This window comes from Phyllostomus discolor, chromosome 8, assembly GCF_004126475.2.
Source record: "Phyllostomus discolor isolate MPI-MPIP mPhyDis1 chromosome 8, mPhyDis1.pri.v3, whole genome shotgun sequence".
NCBI lineage: Eukaryota > Metazoa > Chordata > Mammalia > Chiroptera > Phyllostomidae > Phyllostomus > Phyllostomus discolor.
In genome coordinates, this window is record NC_040910.2 from 21,244,485 (window position 1) to 21,264,904 (window position 20,420).

Below are 20,420 nucleotides of genomic sequence, written 5' to 3' on the forward strand. Positions count from 1 at the left end.
CTACCCAATTCATCTGTCCCACTAGATATTATTAGTAAATTCGTAACAGATGGGAAGCGGTAAGAATTGGTGAGGCGTGTTATAATGTGTGAAGCCATTAATATTGCAAGTCTTTTTATAAAAACGCTGCTGTTTGGCATATGTTACACATGTCAATCACGAATCAATAGGCATTCCTTATCATGTGTACGGTATCCTGCTGGTACTATATTTACCCCTGATCCACAGAAGCGGCCAAGCCCCAATGCTGTTGAATCGAGACCACCGAAGAGCTCAACGTAGTCGTAGCCACAGTCAGCCTCTTCTTCTACTTCAAAAATCGGGAAGGATAACTCCAGTCGTGAGCCCCGTTCTGACATTAACAGCCATTCACAGTCGACCTGCGCTGGGTAGTTGTTATCACCAAACTGAGCGTGCGAGTACAGGTCTCTGGGTTTGGGTTCTGCTTTCAGCCGGCCACCGCACTCTGCCCAGGGGGAAAGAAATAAAAGAGTAAGTTCAATGAGGTCCGATTTCTTTCCTTCCTTTTTAAATTTTAAGTATGATTTTATTTTTTAACTTTATTTTTACTGTTGACACTATTACAGAATTTTGGTGGAGTCTCACCATTCTCTAACTTCTAAATTTATTTCTATCTGAAAATGACAAAAGGCATTATTACTCAATTTTATTGAAAATGTCAAGAAAGTGGCGGAGTTTCAAAAACAAATGACTTAAAATATTTCAAAAAGGTCCTGCTTTTGTTTATCTGTTTCCGTGCACCACTGCATTCCTATAAATCACTCAAATAATCCTGTGCATCGAGCCCTCCGGGTTCCTATGGACGGCTCAAAATAATAAACCTGGAATTAATTTCCCAACCATGAAAAGAAAAGGAAAGAGAATTTAGTCTGCAGGATACATTTTTCAGGACAAACACTTGAATAGTAAATGTGAGAAGTACAGTTTTTACATGCCCTGAAAGGAATTCCATGGGCAGAAAATAATAGGCAGCATGAGGGCAGCTGCCTATGAGTGCTTCTGAAATATGTTCAATATGTCATCTAACACGTCGCTTTAAAAGGAGATTTTTTTAAAGATTTTATTTATTTATTTTTAGAGAGGGAAGGGGGGGGGGAGAGAGAGAGAGAGAGAGAGAGAAACATCAATGTGCGGTTGCTGGGGGTTATGGCCAGCAACCCAGGAATGTACCCTGGCTGGGAATCGAACCTGGGACACTTTGGTTCCCAGCCCGCGCTCAATCCACTGAGCTACGCCAGCCAAGGCACATCGCTTTAAAAGGAGATTTTTAAACAGAGTAATTAAACACAGTTCCTGCAAATATCCCAATTCATTTACCAAGTCAGAAAAACATCAACAGAGGAGTTCGGCATGCCAGCGATACCACTGTTAAATGCACTGCGTGGAAACACTCTGCAAGCTGCCGGAGCACCATTGCAGAATTCTGGGAAACGGAAAATGAAGCTCAGCAAGGAAGGCGAAATAAGGGAAGAGAAGTCCAGGGGTGGCCTTCATTTTAATTTGGGAAGACAAGTTTGTTTACTTCCTGGTGAAGTATTAAATTCTAGGAGAGGTCCTATAATTTGACCTACAAATGCTTTTAGTGGGCATTCTAATGTAATTGAGTTGGATCGAAATAATTTCCTTTCTAAAAACCTTAATAATGTTATCATTTGATTTTTAAATGGTATTGACAGTGTAGTGACCTGTGCTCTGGAAAAGTCCTACCAGACGATGCCATGTTTCAAAATACCACTTTCTCTCCACACACATTTCCCCTTTTTCTTATTGTAGGTATCCTCTGAGCAAATACACAGGATTTTGTTGTGGGATCATTCGTTTCTTTCAATTAGTTTATTTAAAACTGGAACAATACCATTCACTCTGTGATTAAAATAAATTTGGACCTATAAGAAATTGGATCTACTGTCAGAGGAAAACAAGATTCTCCAATGAAGTCCATTTCCTGTGGATTCAGACAGCATTGCCTGAGGAAAAAGTAGCCATAAAGCAATATTAAAGCATATTTCCAATCACCTGGTTTCAAATTTCATAATGTTAGAAGCTTTTCTTGTAGCCTTGGCTGGTGTGGCTCTATGGATTGAGTGCCAGCCTACAAACCAAAGTGTCACAGGTTTGATTCCCAGTCAGGGCACATGCCTGGGTTGTGGGCCAGGTCCCCAGTGGGAGGCAGGCAAGAGGCAACCATACACTGATGTTTCTTTCCCTTTCTTTCTCCTTCCCTTTCCTTTTCTCTAAAAATAAATCGATAAAATCTTTAAAAGAAGAGAAGCTTTTCTTGTGGATAAAGTTAAAATTATGTGCAGAAATATAAATTTATTGACACAAATAAAAATGCATACTTCAGGGCTCATTCATAATAGCCACTTGTACTCCAGAAGGCAGTAAATAATGCATGAGCACTTTATAAATGTAGCAAAAAAAGCAGACAGACATGGTAGTGGACTTGGCTGTCTTAGTAGTAGAAAATGAAAATCAGTTTAACTTATCTGACTATAAGCTGTCCACAGGCAAGAATTCCATCTAGTTTCCATAAATCCCCTCAAATTCCTAACTTTCCCTCATAAATTACTAACACTGTACAGTGTCTATCCAAAGTTTATGCTAAATAAATAGTTGGTGAAAAACTATGGACTAAAAACTTGTTGAAAAGAAAGCTTTGGGGAGAAATACATAGGAGGCACATAAGAATATTTCATCAGTTTTGACTTCTAGAAAGTAACAGAATAAAATAAATCTATCTAGAAAATTCCAAGAAAGCTGTCTGAGGGCAAAATTTATACATGAAGGAAAAAAGCACACATACAAACAAAATTTTGACAAGAGCAAATGACAAAAAGTTGGGGAGCCAGGACTCCAATTCCAGCTGTTATTTTTTGTGTTAGAGAGTTGTCATTTAGGTCTCAGAATCCTCATTGCTGAGCAGACAGCGCTGGATCAGGCAATACCAAGGCACATATCACTGGACAAAATGAGGCTGAGGTGGTTCCCATGGGTAATCTGAATGGATGGGAACTGCATCGGGAAAAAGTGGGACTCATCGGTGAGAGTCCTCGGGCACAGGATTCCTTTAAAACTTAACACAAGGAAGCATTCACTCTCTACCTATTGCTTCAAATAGTAGTGGTCTATTTTTGTATCGGTTTCCCTCCTAATCCAAAATTCGTATAGTAAGATAAAATATACTGTAGTGGAATGTACATAAGCTTTAGAGACAGAATAAGGATAAAACCCAGGCTTTGACATAATTTTAGAAATCTTTGCAAGTTAATAACACATCCAAATTTTCACTTCCTTTATCTGGGAAATAAAAATAGTCTTGGCAGGGTGACTTAGTCAGTTGGAGCATCATCCCATACACCAAAAGGCTGCTGGTTCGATCCTAGGTCAGACCACACACCTAGGTTGCGGGTTTGAGCTCCCAGTCAGGGCACGTGTGAGAGACAACCAATTGATGTTTCTCTCTCACATGGATGTTTCTCTCCCTCCCTGTCCCTCTCCTTTCCTCTCTCTCTAAAATCAATTAAAAAATTAAAAATAAATAGTATCTATATCATATAGCTCTTTTGAATATTCAGTGTTCAATAATTAAAATAATTAAAGTATATGTACGAGTACGTGCTTACAATGGTGGGTCCTAGACTTACCGGGGATGCCATCTGTTAAGTTATATAAATATCTAACCACTATGCTATACACCTGAAGTTAATATAATATTAAATATCAACTTCAATTATAAAATGAAGATATATACAGAATTAGATCCTATCAATGGATTCTGATTGGTAAAATGGGCATTGCAAATAGGCTCCACAAGCAGATGCCAGGCAATTTAAGGAGACACAGACTTCCATGGCTGTAAGAAACCTTTTGCTTTGCAAGCCGGCACTCAATCCACTGAGCCACACCAGCCAGGGCGAAACCTTGAAATTATTTTACAGATGAGCAAGCTGAGATCCAAAGAAATTATCTTTCCCAAGTTCCCAGATATGTAATGGCATAGTTGGACCAAAAACCCAGACGTACTGATACCATGGAACATAAAATAATCTTTATCATCCATTCACAAAGAATAAAAAAGAAGTTTCCCCTGTTAAATAAAATTTTTATCAAGCTAAAAAAAAGGAAATTTATATATAGACAATTTAAAAATACTACATCATCATCTATTTTGAAAGTTTTCACAGCATGTTTTCATACTGCATTCTTGGAACCTATAATACCCAGAACATTAAACATATGCCATGAACTCTATATGGTCAGAAAAATGTTGACAGAGTAACAGAATTCCAATTTTTCCACTCCTTCAACACAGGACAAATTATCAGAAAAATATTTAAAGAGTGAATGTCATATGTATGGAAAATCCTTCATTAGTATGAAATTTATGGTCCATAAAAGATTTTTCTCAAACCAAAATATTTATATTAACCATAAAAAATTATGAATCTGCATTATTTATGAGTCCAATCATTACTAGTATAAATCACACAAGTACCCTGACAATTAATATCCATGTTCTCATAGATTCAATGTAAATCTATGCCCATAATAAAACAAACTAGAGTGAAAAATAATATTGGACAATAAGAATAATTAAAATTCTGACTTCTAAAACGAAATGAAACAAAAAAGAAAAGAAAAGCAATCAGCATGAAACTGTAATGAAAATTACTTCACTAAAATTGTTTCATGGACAAATATATAGACTAGTCATTTTCAACTGGTGTGCTGTAAGAATTTTAATAATTTTTAAAATAGGCAATACCTGACTATTTAGTCAGGGACACTTGGATTACCCCTTAGACCGTCAAATTAAAAAAAAAATGACACTAGCCAATACAACCATAGCTGTTCAGTGTGAATGACTCAAAATGATACCTTTTTTTTTTTGTCAGATTGTCAAAAAATAGAAAATATATTTTTGGTGTGCTGCAGAATTTTAGTGATTAGTTTATATGTGCCATGAGATGAAAAAAGTTGAAAATCGGCTACATAGACTATTTTTTTATGCTCTACATCAAGATCGACTTCTCCCAGAAGTGTCTGAAGAGTTTATTCATAGGTAACGCCACTAGATGGCACTATAAGCTAAATGACTTGAGTAAACATCTGCAATGAACTGATTTTTAACTGAAAAAAACATTTCCTAGACACTTATGAAATATATTATTAAATGGGCTCCAACTTATATCAATGTTATTCTACGTTTTTGCCTAAAATGTTTCATATTTTTCTGAATTGCATTTTATTTCTTAAAGACTTCTAGAACAGCTGTGATCTGTAAGGATTAGGTATATGGGTACTGTGTTACACGCCAAATAAAAGGGAGAAAATGACGCTCTATAAAACAGAGGTAAATCCCAAATTTGGTTTACAAAAACATATTAATGCAAAAACTAGCTAACCACGTAGGGTTTAAAGAACACACAATTTTTTAGTACTAAGCTATAGATTTCTATCTGTTAAATATGACATAAATTAAACTTGTTACACTTAATATAAAATACATTATAGACATACTGAGAAATAGTTCTACTTGATCATACTGCATTTGAAAGAAACTACTGTTTGTTTTTTTTCTAAATATTCATCAATTACAAAGCTATTCAGTTCGGATGCTACACGGCTCCCACACATTTCACACCGTGCTGCAGTGAGTTTTCTTCTGCTGTGTCTGGGGAGCCTTGATGATCCTGTTACGGGACCCACTGCCTTCCCAGGAAGAAAAACCTGGACCTCAGTCAGAAAAGAGAGGCAGAGCCCTAGTTTGCTGACCTGTGGAATGTGTAGCTTGAAAGCCTTTTCTTTGAACAGACGCGTCAGAAACAAACCGAACAAACATTTTATTTCCAGTAGCCACTAGGGGCTCTGGGATCTTGTTGCCACACAGTCGTCCAAGAATTGGTGATTTTTCTGTTTCTCCATCAAATACTTCCAAGTGATCGTAAGCACATTCTTGATGCTGCTCTATCTCAAACTCACTGAAGGCCTGTTTATAAAGAAAAAAAATCACATACCATTAAAAATAGGTTCTTGTTTTTAAAACAAATACAGATTAATAAAATATCTCCAGGCCATGCAAATGATAATCCATATAGCACATTATTGAAAGGGCTGTAAAATCAATAGACTGTAAAAGCTCCAGGAAAAACACGAGGGAAAAAAATGTAGTACTCAAGGTGAGAGTCTACTATTCAACTATTGGAACTAACTCTACTATTGCAATTAAATCTACTCCGGTATTGAGACCATTTAGGGTAACAAAGTAATGTTTTATTCTGAATTTTTTATGAATACATCAGAAAACGTTAAACCACTATATTAAAACAGTGATTCCTTCCAGTTTTGATGATCATAAACTACTGAACACTGTCTTACCTTTAGGAACCTAAACTGAGAAGAAAAATCCAGAGTAGTTAGCATATTTGGACAAAAATTAAAGGCAGTAAATCTTAATAGAATAACTAAAACAAAGGTATTTTCACTGTATGTTTCCTTCTCTAGATTTTACAACCCATATTGTTAGAAAACACTAATATGTCTCTAGGCTAGATTTTTAAATTTACCTTTCAGACAGACGGTACACTTACTTTAATATTTGGAGTCTCACAAAGTTTAGGTGCTTTGCCATTTAAAAATCATTCTAAGTTACCTGTATAGTAATTGTTTGTGTATAGATCTTCTCAAATTCTTAAAATAAAGGTTCATTAAATGTATAATGTTAAAATATCACAAAGAAGGGTTTAATTGTGATGGAGTAAAAATAACATTATCCAAACTATTAATAATTCCAGGAATTATAGGTTATTTGCAATTGCCAATTTAGACTTTTTTCTTTCCCCAGAAAAACCATCATACATTACAAAAAATAAGCCATCACTATTATTTAAGTCTAGAGAGTAAAGCTTAAAAAAAGAAACCCGAGAAAATATATAATATACTTGAAAATTTATTAATTTTTCTATAATCCCTGAGGCATAAAATATTCACACATAAACTTTTTATATACGTGTTTTCTTTAATGTGATTTTATGAAGTGATTGTAATTCTCAGTTTACCTAAGACATACATTTTGTACTTTTCAAAGAAAAAGTGACTAAGAACAGTTCTCTCTTGGTGAATGGTTATCTATTCCATACCACACCACTGTCTACTTTCCCTTCTCACTTTAGGGGAGTAAGGGTGTAAATGAAAGAAGCCACTTATATTAATTAGAATGTAGGGAAAAGGAATGAAAATATTTATGAAAGAAATCAAAGAAAAGAAAGAGGACTGATTATTCATGTCTCATTCCACTTCACTCTAATTTATAAGAAGTGTAAGTTAAGGCCTGGCTGGTGTAGCTCAGTGGATTGAGCACGGGCCTGTGAAGCAAAGGGCTACTGGTTCGATTCCCAGTCAGGGGACATGCCTGGGTTGCAGGCCAGGTCCGCAGTGGGGGACACATGAGAGGCAACCACGAACTCATGTTTCTTTCCCTCTCTTTCTCCCTCCCTTTCCTTCTCTTTATTTTAAATTAAAATGTTATAACCAATAAGCATTAGAGAACAATTATTTGTTATAATCATTATGGGTAAAAAGAAATATTCACTGTGTTTGACCAAAGAAACTGGATAGTGTAAAAAAATGACGATCACACAAAGAGTTGCACTGGAAACAGACACACACACAAACAAAGAAACAAAAATGGTGCAGGAAACATAATGAACCGAGTTTCATCATCCTGAAACAATATTCAAGGTAGGTGGTCCCGGAAGGAGTGTGTCACTTACCAATCTCTATCATCCAGCGGCAGAGAATGGAGGTGAGGAGACATGGGATATGGAAGAACCTAAATGCAAGGTCGGCTGAAAGCCTGTCCAGTCATGTGCCTACCCACCCACCCCATGTTCGTGGCCAGACCCCTGAGCGGGAGTGCTCTGGAAGCGGCAGACCAGGACTGCTCGTTTCCTGCCTCTCACGAGAGAGTACTCATCAGCTTCCCTGATCCTTGCATACACATCCACAGCCTTGTGTCAGTTTGTAACTGTTAAAAAACCAGTAAGAGAAAATTGCCTTAACTGCACCCAGAGAACTTTATTAAATAGGAAATCAAGCTTCTGAATTATGACGTCGATATTATTTCAAGAGGAAAATAATATCTGAAAGCCATGTCAACTAATTGTCTTTTTTAATGTAACTTAGAATAATTTATCTATAAATAAAAAGAACAGAGGAACCAACAGTGCAGAAAACTGTAAGAATAATGGAGGTAACAGCATTCTAAGCATATACTCTAAGTGAAAGTTAAACATGGGATCAGAACTCACAGACCACACACGTTCAGTCCATTGACTGGTCCACTGAAAGCTAAGTGAGTGAAATAACTGTGTGACCACTCCCTCCCCAACGAGATGCAGGATGCCTGGAGGAAACCATGCCATCTGCTGTACAGAACAGAGCAACCCCACACAAAGTGGCATTGAGCTGGGGGGCTGGGGGCATACTGACACCCGGTCTGGAGCCACCTGGCTCCAGCTTTTTATCAGGTTACTAATGAAATCAGACTGACTCTGTGGGAATCAAATTAGGCAAAGGTTTTGTAGTGACATATTCTTGAGCAATGCAAACAACTCTCATTCATTAGAGTATTAGTGAATTTTCCTCTTGGAATTGGTAGCAGTGTATTTGGTTGACAGCAACGACAGGGTGGTCCTTCTCCAGCAGCCGGCCTAACCCAAGTGCTCTGCCACACACAAGCAAAGGCGTGACTAACCCACACCCTGAGATCTCATAAATCTGGCCCTTAGTGTCATCGAGACATCCACGTAGAGGGACCCCCATGTAGAGTGACTTTACCTCAATACAAAATATGTCTAGGCCACAGAAAAGTATTCTGGGAGCCCATGGGAAATTAGAAATCTTTAAAAATATGTTTCAAGTTTCCAAAGATCAAGTGAGATACACAATTTATTACTTTATTCTATGATACATGCTGAGTCATGAATCTCTATATCTCAGCAATGTGAACATTTCCAGCCACCAGGGACCAACACTACTAAAATGCGCCACAGACACTTAATGCCCCCAAAGCCCTGCAACTTTATAGTGAGGGCAGGACAGCCAGCAAAGCTGAGCTATGCAGCTGTAAGTAACTCTGATTTCCATGGAAACACTACCCTCCTTTTGGGGACTTCTAAATATTTTTATTAAGCACTTACACTAATACTATACAGATATTTTACCATTCAAGCTTAAACCTTATTCATTCCGTGATTATAGCTCTGTGATTTTAAGCTTACTCATCTAGGTTTGAGAAAGAACCAAGAAAGAGGGAATGACTGTAAGCTCTAGTCAGGAATCTTAATGTATTTTCCACAGGACAAACTAAGTGATTAAGGAGTCCCATTCAAAAGAAATAAAATTGAACTCTCATTTGAGGCTGTGGAAAGAATAACTGTGGGCTTCAGGAACACCCAAGCGAGACTACTCGACCTCACTGGCCGCCAGCCAGGCTTGCACACGCAGGACCTCCACGTGAACATCAGCGGAAGTGCTTGTGTTGAGAATATGGGCACTGGCTAAAGGATAAGGCCATTCAGTCACAACCTATATCCACACAGGACAAGATAATAAAGCGATAGCGCTTTGTGCAGAAATAAAATGTAGCCAGGTGATCGTGTAAGAGACTTAAAGAGACGGATGCAGTTCAAGCAGCTGTGAAATAAGATTTGGAGCTCTGCGGTCCCAGCCACCTTTCGCCTTTTCCTGTCTGCGGCAAGAACTGTCACCTGGTTTCCCACAAGATACTGAAAGAATTAGGAGCCACTGAAAAGAATGGCAAGTGGAATACAAACCCCAGTCTTCTAATTCAAAGGATCCCTTTCCCCTGTGAGTCCCCTATAACTGTGCTCAGTATACTCTTTATGGATTTATGGCAGAGAATTATAACACCTGTGGGTGTTTTTGTTTTCTAAATATCCCATACGTGAAGCTATACATTGCAACTATATAACTTGGCAAAACTCTAGGCTATGATACAACAGATAAAAATGACGTAAGTACATTATCCCAGTGCTGTATGTCCCTTTGCCTGGAACTTTGTTTCAGTACTGTCGGTTCTGTTTTTAATGAAGAGTAATTCAAACTAATGAAAAAGGTACCTGAAACTGGATGATCGGTTTAGGTCTCTCAAAACCAAAACAGGATGAAGCCAGAAATAATAGATCCTTGTCCTTACTCATTTAGAACTTTATCCCATTTTTAGTAAGAAGAGTTTTCCGTATATCTTTCAGCCAAGGTTTCTTTTACTTGGTGGCTATTATCATGTGGTAGTAACTATCTCATGATTAAACACACACGAGGCAAGTCTAGTAGTTTCCTATTGTTGCTATGGCAAAGGACCACAAACTAGGGGCTTACAACAATACCAGTGTGTTGTCCTAGGGCTGTTGGAAGTCAGTAGCCTACAAAAACGGTTGGGCACCACCGTGCTGCTTCTACACATCCTGGGTGAGAATGTGTTTCCTCGCATTTTTCCAGCTTCTAAAGGCTGCCCTCACTCCTTGGCTCACGTCTACTTCCTCTGTCTTCAAAACCAGCAGCGTAACATCTCTCCTTTCTGCCTGCCTGCCTGCCTGCCTCCCAGAAGGAACCCTCTGATTCCATGGAGCCCACCCAGATATTCCAGCACCATCCCTCCATTCCAAGATCCTTAATTCAACCAGCTCCTTTGGCCACTTGTATATTTGGTTTTACTCAATCATTGTAAGTGTGTCTTACTATCATGATTGTTTTTCCACTTAAAGTATTATATATGTGCACATACACAGCAATTTGGGATCTCTTTTTTCTCTGATGCAGGATGGTGTAATTAAAATTAAGATTAAATGCAGAGACAGGGTGGGCTTGAAGGTATTAATATACCTGCTAGTTTTATAAACTTGCCCCTGACTTAAACTGCCTGAGACTGCTTTCTTATTTACTAATCCTGATTCTTACAGTGTTTTATAAGAACACGATAGAGGGGGAAAAAGGTGGAATCAACGTTACACTCTTATTCAGGAACTTGGAATGGCAAAAGTGAGTGTTTTAACAAGTCTCCCAGGTAATTCTGATGTGAGCCAACATTTGAGAAAACCTGGCTTAGACTGTCAGCACTTGTACTAAGATCACAAAGTCAAATTCTTTGAACAAAGATCCGTATTTGCCTCAAAGCTCTCATTTTCCTTCTGAAAGTCACCTTCGTAGGCTAATGGCAAGTATGACCATTGTTGAACAGACATGCTTACATCCCATTCCTCAAGAAAGGGAGGTTTTCTTGAGGAAGATTTGCGTAAAACATAAAGGCTGTAATTTATGAAGAAGCAGGCTTAGAGTTGGAACAGATATTCAATCAGCTAGAAAGCATATAATTGAGAGTGAATAAAGTATTAAGAATCAGAGGGATATCAGGAATTCTATTTCCCCCTGGATGTAGAAATCTGGAAATAGTATTGCTTTTACTCTAATGGGAAAAACCCATGTGAACTAAAAAAAAATCACAACTTTGCTTGAACACATCCAAGAACTGAAGTCACCAGTCAACCAAGTCCTATCCAATCTGCTGAATGTCAGGCCCCTCCAAGCAGAGCTGGGACACAAGCACCTGCTCACAGTGACAGAGTTCAGAAGGGATGTCACATGCCATATAGCCAGGTATGAAGCATTCAGCTACAGTTTTTAATGGATTGGTAAAGATCAGGTGTGAGTGAGGCTCAGAGTATAAAACCCCTGGGAGCTGCAGACATGGGGAGTTTGCAGCCACGCACAGGCTCTTCTCTATGACCAGCAATCTCAACCTCCTGCTCCGGAGAAGGGCTGTGGGCACAGCAGGAGATGGCCAAGTGCCTTCCTCGGTGTCACAGGCCTGGGAAAGGGAACTGGTCACTGCCGTGAGAAAAGCATGACGCCCTGTGGCGGCTCTTCTCTGGGAAGCAAAGCCTTAAGCCTCTGGGGGAGCAGCAGAACACTGTGACCACCAGGGCAAAGGTACAGACCTAGTGTAGCCGAGGGAAATGTTTAAAACAAAACTGAATGAAAAACACCTCTACCCCCGGGGAAGGCCTGGGCACAGGATCCTATTCCAATAGCATTGGAGATCTACTACAGCTGCAAGAGAGCAAAGAAACTCTCCCATGGAAGACCACCCCGAGCCACAAGGTGGAGTTTGGTTGCCAGTGCAAAAGAACATCCCTGAGATGTAAAAACACAGAGTACATTTAATGAGGAGGCTGTGCTGAGAGAATAGAGAACCCCTTGCCTCACCACCGGATTAGCAAGCACCAAGTAACGAGCAACTGCGGTCTACCACTGGGAAAGGCAAGGGAAGTGCGGAGGGCACACAGTTCACAGGGGATATAAATGGAGAAGTGAAAGACGAAGGACAAACACTGAGAAAATGCCTCTCAAAGGAATTCGAAGCCAATGGTGCACTGAGGGTAATCACCGGAACAAGAAAACCCCAAGTCAGCTTAGTAACTGACTAGATTCACTCAGCAACACCCCTTACCATACACACACCTACACTAATAGCCTAACGGGAGAAGAGATGTGTCTACTTCCAGACACAAAGTCTCTACTGTTATACACATCAAGTCTGGTGTTTAATAAAAAAATTACATGACATGCAGAAAGGCAAGAAAAAAATGACACAGTTTTAGGAGAGAAAATAACAGAACAGACTCGAACATGACCCCTATGTTTAAACTATCAAACAGAATTTAAAGTAACTATGATTAATTTGCTAAGGATTCTAATAAAAATGCAGACAACATGCAAAAATAGGTGAGAAATTTCAGTGGAGAGATTGTGTTTTGGGATGAATTACCCTTCCCCCTCACTTCATATGTTAAAGCCCTAAACCCCAGTGTGACTGTCCTTGGAGAGAGGTCCTTTTGGACAGTACCGGTATTTAAGGTTAAAGGAGGTCATAAGGGAGAGGCTCTAATCCTACAGGGCAGGGTGTCAAACTCATTTTCACCGGGGGCCACATCAGCCCTGAGGTTGCCTTCAAAGGGCCAAATGTAATTTCAACTCCTTAACAGCTAAGGAGTAGTTATATGTATACAGTCCTAAAATTATTTCAGCCCTTTGAAGGCAACCTCGAGGCTGATGTGGCCCCTGGTGGGTCTGACACCCCCGCAGGGCCAATGTCCTCGTAAGACAAAGAGACACAGGACCCCTCTCTGTCCATGCACACACAGAGAAAGGGCTGTGTGAGGACAGAGAGATGAAGCACCATCTACACGCCAGGGAAACAGGCCTCACCAGATGCCAACACTGACAGCACCTGACCTTGAACTTCTAGCTTCCAGGACTGTGAGAAAACATACTTTTATTGTTTTAGACACTCTGTCATGGCAGCCTGAGCAGACTCATACACATGAGAACTATAATAGCGAGTCAAAGGGAAATGTTAGAGTTAGAAAACATTATAAGAAAGATAAAAAGGGTCTTTAAAAGCTTATCAGTAGACTCAAGACAGCAGAAGAAACAACTGCTTAGAAACTTGAAGACAGATTCATAGAAATTGCTGAAAGTTTGGCTCAAAAAAAGAATGAAAAATATTAACAGAGCATCCAAGAGTTACAGGATAATATGAAACAACCTAGCGTATGTGTAACTTAAGTCCAAGAAGGTGAAGAGAGACAGTAGTGCAGAAGAAATCTGTAAAAAATAATGGTAAAATTTTCAAAAATTCACGACAGACACTACAATACATGTGTAAGAAATTCACAGAATTCTGAGAAGGATAAAATACCACACACACACACATCCCTAGATACACTGAGCTCAAACTGCTGATAAAAAGAAAATGTCGAATGCAGCCATAGAGAAAAGGAATCATTACTTTCATGGGAATAAAACTCAGGTTTACAGCAGACTTATTAGAAACAATGGAAGTCAGAAAATAATGAAGTCAAGGGTTTAAAGTGCAGACTGGAAAATAAAATTGTCAGCCTAGTATTCTATACCCAATGAAAATGTCTTCGTATAGTGATGCTACACGGGCATACTCTACACACAAAATATATACATGTTCATGCATGTACACAACTCTTCAGAGAAGACTTTGATACCAGACAAAACCTGGATCTACACACAGAAAAAATTCATGTTCCCATCTCCCTCAGCTAACTGCACTGCTGAAAAGAATACCGTTCCCTCAGTCAGGACCTTGGACAGGACTGAAAAGCACTCAAGTTCATACAGGGCTGTCATCTCAGCATCAAGCGTCCTTCCAAAGAGTGGCTGGAATGAACCAACGTCTCTGTTTGGAAGGTCACTTACTAATATTTCACAAGTGTGATGATAGCAAGGAGTTCCACAATAGGATTATGAATGCGTCGGTGACTGTCTCTAATTTTATCATTATAACAATGCTGCTTAGAAATACAGCCCCCTTCTTGGCCAAAAAAATTCACTGAAGGAAAGGATTCAAAAAATTTTTAAAACTCTATGGCTGGACTGCTCCAGTAAGCCACCATGGATGGGTAGCCTCGTTCTCAACACAAGTTCTTGTCCTTTATTACGGTGACTGTTCAGACTGTCCTCGGAGCTTTGATGGCTGGCATTGCCTCCTGCTTTTGACAACAACATAATGTAGGAAGTTATTAAAATGTCTATATTCCTATGGCTTTATTTTTTAAAAATGCTCTTCAAGTATTCTGCAGCCTATAATGAGACTCAATATTACTCTGAGGTGACAAGGACAGAATGCAAGGCTCAAAGAACACAGGGGAGAGGACAAACATTATATTCATTTTTGAATTTGGGAGAAGTCTAAGGCTATCGGTATCCATCTAAAGAGGGCAGTTATATTACAGAAAAATAATATTTCACAAACCACAAAACAAAACTGGATAGTATATTATAAACCATCTACATGCTCTGTATTATAAACCATCTACATGCTCTGTATATGAAGAATATAGAAGTGACACAGCCAGTAGAATTTACTATGGTGTGTTTAAATGAGTGTGTATTTTATTGATGTCTTGATGAATTTCCAATTCTTTTGTTCCTTTATTTTCTCCATTTGGAAACATCATTTTAAATAACATATTATCTACATACTTGCAGTAGCTTTGTTAATGCCTTTTGCACATCCAGGAAAGACCACTGTAAGAGAAGTTCACGACGACCACTACTATGGTCTTGATCTAGGAAATCGGGGATTTGTTTAGTGTTAGTAGGCAAGCGTATGAAAGAAAATCTTTTCCATCTGCTTACCAATTCAATTCAATTCAGTTCAATAAACATTCATTTTGCTTCCATGGGAGACACAGACAGTCAGCTTAATAAAAAAAGAATGACTTGCTCACTTACTAATTTGACTCGGTGGCCTGGAGTGGCACTGATTTCCCATGTGCATTCCTTCCTGCTTGGGTACTTGTCTGGCCAGTTGGGGCTGGTGATGAAGCCATTCGGACTGTGGATCTTCTGCTCACACTCAGCTGTGCCGGCAAAGGTAATATTGGTAAGTGCAGGGATCTAGCCCAGGAGTGGACCAACAAGAAAGCAGCCTATGTACCCACTATCCTACTGAGAGATTTTCTTGAATACTAACTAATCATTATTCCAGTCTCTGTTATCATGTCCATCTGCTTTGGCATATATGTTGCTGAGCATAATCCAGCAATGTTTGTTTTCTTGCTTTCATGAAATTGACTATTTACAATGCATTTTAGAAATGCCTAAAAGGAAATAAACTATTAAAACTGCTGGATCTGTGAGCTCAGACTTTAACATAGCAACATATACTGACAATCAAGTATATCGGCTTTTGGTATGTGCAAAATATTTAATGCAATGTCACAAACAAAATCAATGGATTATGCCATTTCAGTTCATTCTTTTCTATTAACCAAAACATAATCTATAGCTAATTAACATCATCAAGCCACTTTATGAATTATGTATTTACACTTCTTTCTTCTTTAGTTAAAGTATATGCTTGAACACTGAAACTAAAATTTTAGCTGCTAAAATAAATTAACTCTAATTTCATGAAAGTATAATGAAGCAATAAGGGGAAAAATAAGTGAAGAGCTATTAGCCATGGAGATAGCTTCTAAACTAATTTCCAAGGATATTTAATGAACATGAAATTTCTTTCAGGTTTTTCATAATTAAAATAACTTCATCTTAAAGGAAACCATTTGTTAATATTAAACTTCAAGAACACTTAGTAGCCGCGGGCTCTGTTCGTTCTGTGTAGTTAATGAAGCAGCGCCCTTGTATCCTGATTGAGGCCATGACTTATTTGTTATATGCTGTGTATCCCATTCTGAAATACAAAAAATTCTCTGAAAATTTTCAAGAAATCTCTTTGGGGAACTTCACTGCTGAACAGGCAGGACCCCTGTTACACTGCAGGGCCCCCAGTGCGGGGACTAGGCCAGCGTCCAGGTGCTGTCGTCACAGCTCGCTGCTAGGCCTTGCCCTTGACTGTGCTCGGTGTCCATCGGGAGCTTTGGGTTTGTGAGGAGTACAAAAAGGAGGTGAAATGCAGCTCTTTCCCAACAATATGGGGTCATATAGCAAGAAAATAGCCTTACTTAAAGTCAGGACCCTATCTCAACGAGGGTTTTCTCAATTCCAGACCCCTGTCTTTACCACAGGAAATGTGGGTCCCCAGAATCTGGCAAAGAGCCCGTGAGACAATGCCAAGAGGCTGGCTGATGAACCGTGGACAGCGCCTACACCGTGGCAAACGTAAAAGAAAACGTGACCTCTTTACTGGCAGTAAAAATGAACTTGACTGGAGAACCTGAATATAGTTCCATCCAAAAGGAAGTTTCCTATAAAATCCTTTCTTGAAATATTTACCATAATGAACAGAGATTTAGGGTACTTACATGTATTTGCTACCTGTGAACCATGGGCTACATGCTTACTCTGCAAAGCTGTCTCTATTGCTCTGAATCACCATCCAAAGCTGCAAAATAACTGGGCTTATTCCCCAGCCTGTTGATTTCATAGAGCACTTTACTGAGTTACAAATATCAGAATCCTCATGGGTCTGTACTCATATGACAGTGAGGAGAGACAAAAAGCCTGCTTGCATATGATTCTGGGCAATGCCAACAGCTCAATGAAAACAGGAAGAAAAAAACCTTGACCCATTATCATATTTGAATGGAACAAATGGAACATGGACCAATTCAGGGTATTACCTGAATGTGCAAACAACAGTTGCTATTGAACTGTGGTTCTAGTCAGGTACCTGTCATTCTACATGTGCTAATGACACAAGTTATAAAATCTGCCATAGTAATTCTTTCAAAGTAGGCATAAGTCCAAGTTGTCAAAAATTCAGGAACAGACCCTCAAAGGAGGAAATGAAAACAAAGTTACTATGTCTTGTGCCCATCGAGCTCTTACCGGCTAAGGAGATTAAGATCACTGTTTTTTATAAAATCTTGGAATATTATAAGGCCCAGGGGCCAAAGGCTCTGGAAGGGTACTGGTGTGCTCCTAGTGTGATTTTCTTTCTTTCTTCTTCTTCTAAAACAAGCCTGAAAACTGTTTCAGTGGCACAGGATCTGCCACTTTCAAATGTCTGTCCTCTGCTAGGCATTGGCATTTGACTCTCCTGGCATTTAATGTGGCATCACTCACAGAGCATATACTTGAGACATTTTGGGGAGAGAAACTAGACCAAATGTAAGGCCTTTAGCAGAAGTTAAGTTTAAATATAAAGACTGTTACAAAGGCCTGTTCTACAAAGACCTGGGGGTACAGTGGGGTTCTTCTGACTGCCAGATGGCATCCTAGCAGCGCCTACGTCTGCTGTACAAGGTTATCCCAATGCCGCCTGCGTGTGAAGTGCTGACTGGTTAGGTAACATGAGGTTTCCCACAGTGTGCCTTGGATCTTTGAGCACTGCACCCACACTCATATTTTTTTTTGAAATTTGAACACTCAAAAATGGTATCGCTTTATTGATATCATTAACTCTCCCTGGAAGCAGTGTTTTACCCAAACGGTGTGAAATTCCAGATGCCGTCAAGGACGGCACGCAGCTTCCATACCTTCCTTGCAGTCGTGTTTGTTTTCATGCAGCACGAATCCGTTACGGCACTGACACACGTAGCTTCCCATCGTGTTGACACATTCATGCTGACACCCGCCGTTATCCTTGGAGCACTCATCTTTGTCTGGCAAAAAGATGACACATAGTTTAGCGAGTGGCTTGAGAAACAAAGAGTAGCAAAGTGGAATCATTTAGTTGTGGCTAACATTGGCAAAGGGTCAACTAAGCTGCAGCTTTTCCTGTTCCCAACATAAAACAAAAAGACAAAACAATTGATAGGGTCTTAGTTCCCCCCAGGCCTTGTTGAGCTGGGCGCCTTGTACCATGGATTGAGTTTCCAGGACCGGCTGCACCAGGACAAGAACTTGTAGTCCCCCGTCGCTCCTGGAGCAGACGTTTGGGGCAGGAGAGAGGAAAAGCACAGATCTTCTTACAGCTAGTCCTAAACTTTTACTGCCCATTGTTAAAAATAAATTAAAAATTGTCCATAGTTTGAACAAATGCAAGAAATGGCATTAGAAAGAAATCCTGCAATGGGTTAACCATGGTATCTAGATAGAAGAGAAACGAGGCTCCAGGAATTGTGTATAATCACTTAAAAATCAGTTAGCACAACTAGTAGCTGTTTTTTTTAATTAACTTTGAAGTTCAGCTAAGCAGTGATGAATCTGGACACTTCATAACATTCCAAGACCGAAAAAGCCATTATTACACTATCGTAAAGAAGAAAGCTAATTTACATATTTTTTAAAACCTACTCCAAGTGTCACAGGTTCTATCCCCAGTCAGGGTACCTGCCTGGGTTGCAGGCCATGACCCCCAGCAACTGCACATTGATGTTTCTCCCTCCCTTCCCTCTCTAAAAATAAATAAATAAAATCTAAAAAAAAAGCCCTACTCCAGCAGCCCAGTTTATTAATAAGTAATTCCCTAAAAGGGCTGTTATTGTGCTAGAGGCAAAGGTTAGAACTGGAAATAGGAGCGTCATGAAAGAGCCAATAAATTCACAACAGGAGCAACGGCCAAACCAGATGAGCAGACAATCAATCCAGTGAGAAGCATCATCTACCCTCTGATGTCGCTCAGCTCTCATGTGATGGCTGGCTTGTCCATTAAAGTCCAAACTGGCAGACTGCTCATGACACACACATATGATGACATATGACTCAGAGTGCCACCACTCCCACAGCGGAGAGAACAGAAGGGACCCATGACCATCACATCAGACATGAGGATGAATTCATAATGTACACTGTCAAAGGGTTTTTCCAAAGGGAATTTGTGAGCTCATGGTGGCTCACATAGCAAAAGCTATGTTTCATCAACCCAATATCCACTCTGAGAACAGGGGTTGGGAAAGACATTTTTAATCAAAGTATCTGAGAGCAGTTTTTAAGGATACCTCTACTTTTCCCCTCTGGCGACTGATGACATGACACAGCACTCGCACACCCCTGGGATATATTCATGCATTGACAGTATCCAAGTATTCCAAACGCATTCAGGCAGTCCCAAAGTTTTAAATAATGTATGAGAATCAATGTATCTGTGATTTATGTGTTCTCTACCTATCCTCAACAGTTCCCTTATACTTTTAATACTTACTGTGGAAACTGAAAAAAAACACAAAAAATATAGAATAAAGAAAATCATCTAGCATCAGACACCAAAATGTACAGAAATTAGAAGTTAATAGAAAATTAGCCTTGTAAAATTAATTTTGGAGAATTTATAATAATTTGAAATCCCTGTTCCCTTATTTTCTTCAGTAGTGAAAAGTATAGTTTGAGTTATTAATGGTTTAGGCAGAACAGGTAGATGGTAAACCATACTTCCTACCGCCATGGTAGCAGCTACATACATTTTCTAATTCCGACAGTCAAGCAGCAAGTGATCTAAATTTTTTATTTTAATGCACCTTTTCAGAGGCTCTTTATTTAAGATGCTTCATAAAACACTATCTCATAAGTGGATGAAGAAATATGAGGTCTGCCCAGAAGGTATGCAGCCATGTACCATGAAAAAGAGAGACATTTATTGAAGAAAATACAAGAAACATTGTACACAGGACAATGATGCCTCAGTCCCCTTCAAAGTAGGCAACTTGGGACCCCACACAGTTCTCCCAATCACCATCAGCTGCCCTATCATGTTTTTCTGAATCTCCTCAATGGTCTGACATCTCTTCCCTTTCGGAGGTGATTTGAGTTTAGAAAAAGCCAGAAGTTGCAGGGCACCCAATCTGGGCAGTAGGGGGGCTGAGAAACTTAGGTGATTTGATGTTTTGCAAAAAAATTGCACGAGACCTGATGCATGAGCAGGTGCATTATGGTGATAA

The 20,420-nt window shown here is 39.3% G+C and overlaps 1 protein-coding gene across 2 annotated transcripts in view; it reads right to left on the minus strand.

The window, feature by feature from the left end:
• The window catches only part of TLL1 (tolloid like 1), a 155,476-nt gene that overhangs the window by 3,852 nt on the left and 131,204 nt on the right, over window positions 1–20,420 (minus strand). For both annotated transcript variants that reach the window (XM_028521099.2, XM_036031928.1), the window contains 4 exons: window positions 18,081–18,206; window positions 15,373–15,500; window positions 5,800–6,013; window positions 216–466 (listed from right to left, as the gene is read on the minus strand). In XM_028521099.2, the coding sequence (XP_028376900.1) occupies window positions 216–466; window positions 5,800–6,013; window positions 15,373–15,500; window positions 18,081–18,206 (719 nt within the window). The remainder of the gene's footprint in view (window positions 1–215; window positions 467–5,799; window positions 6,014–15,372; window positions 15,501–18,080; window positions 18,207–20,420) is intronic.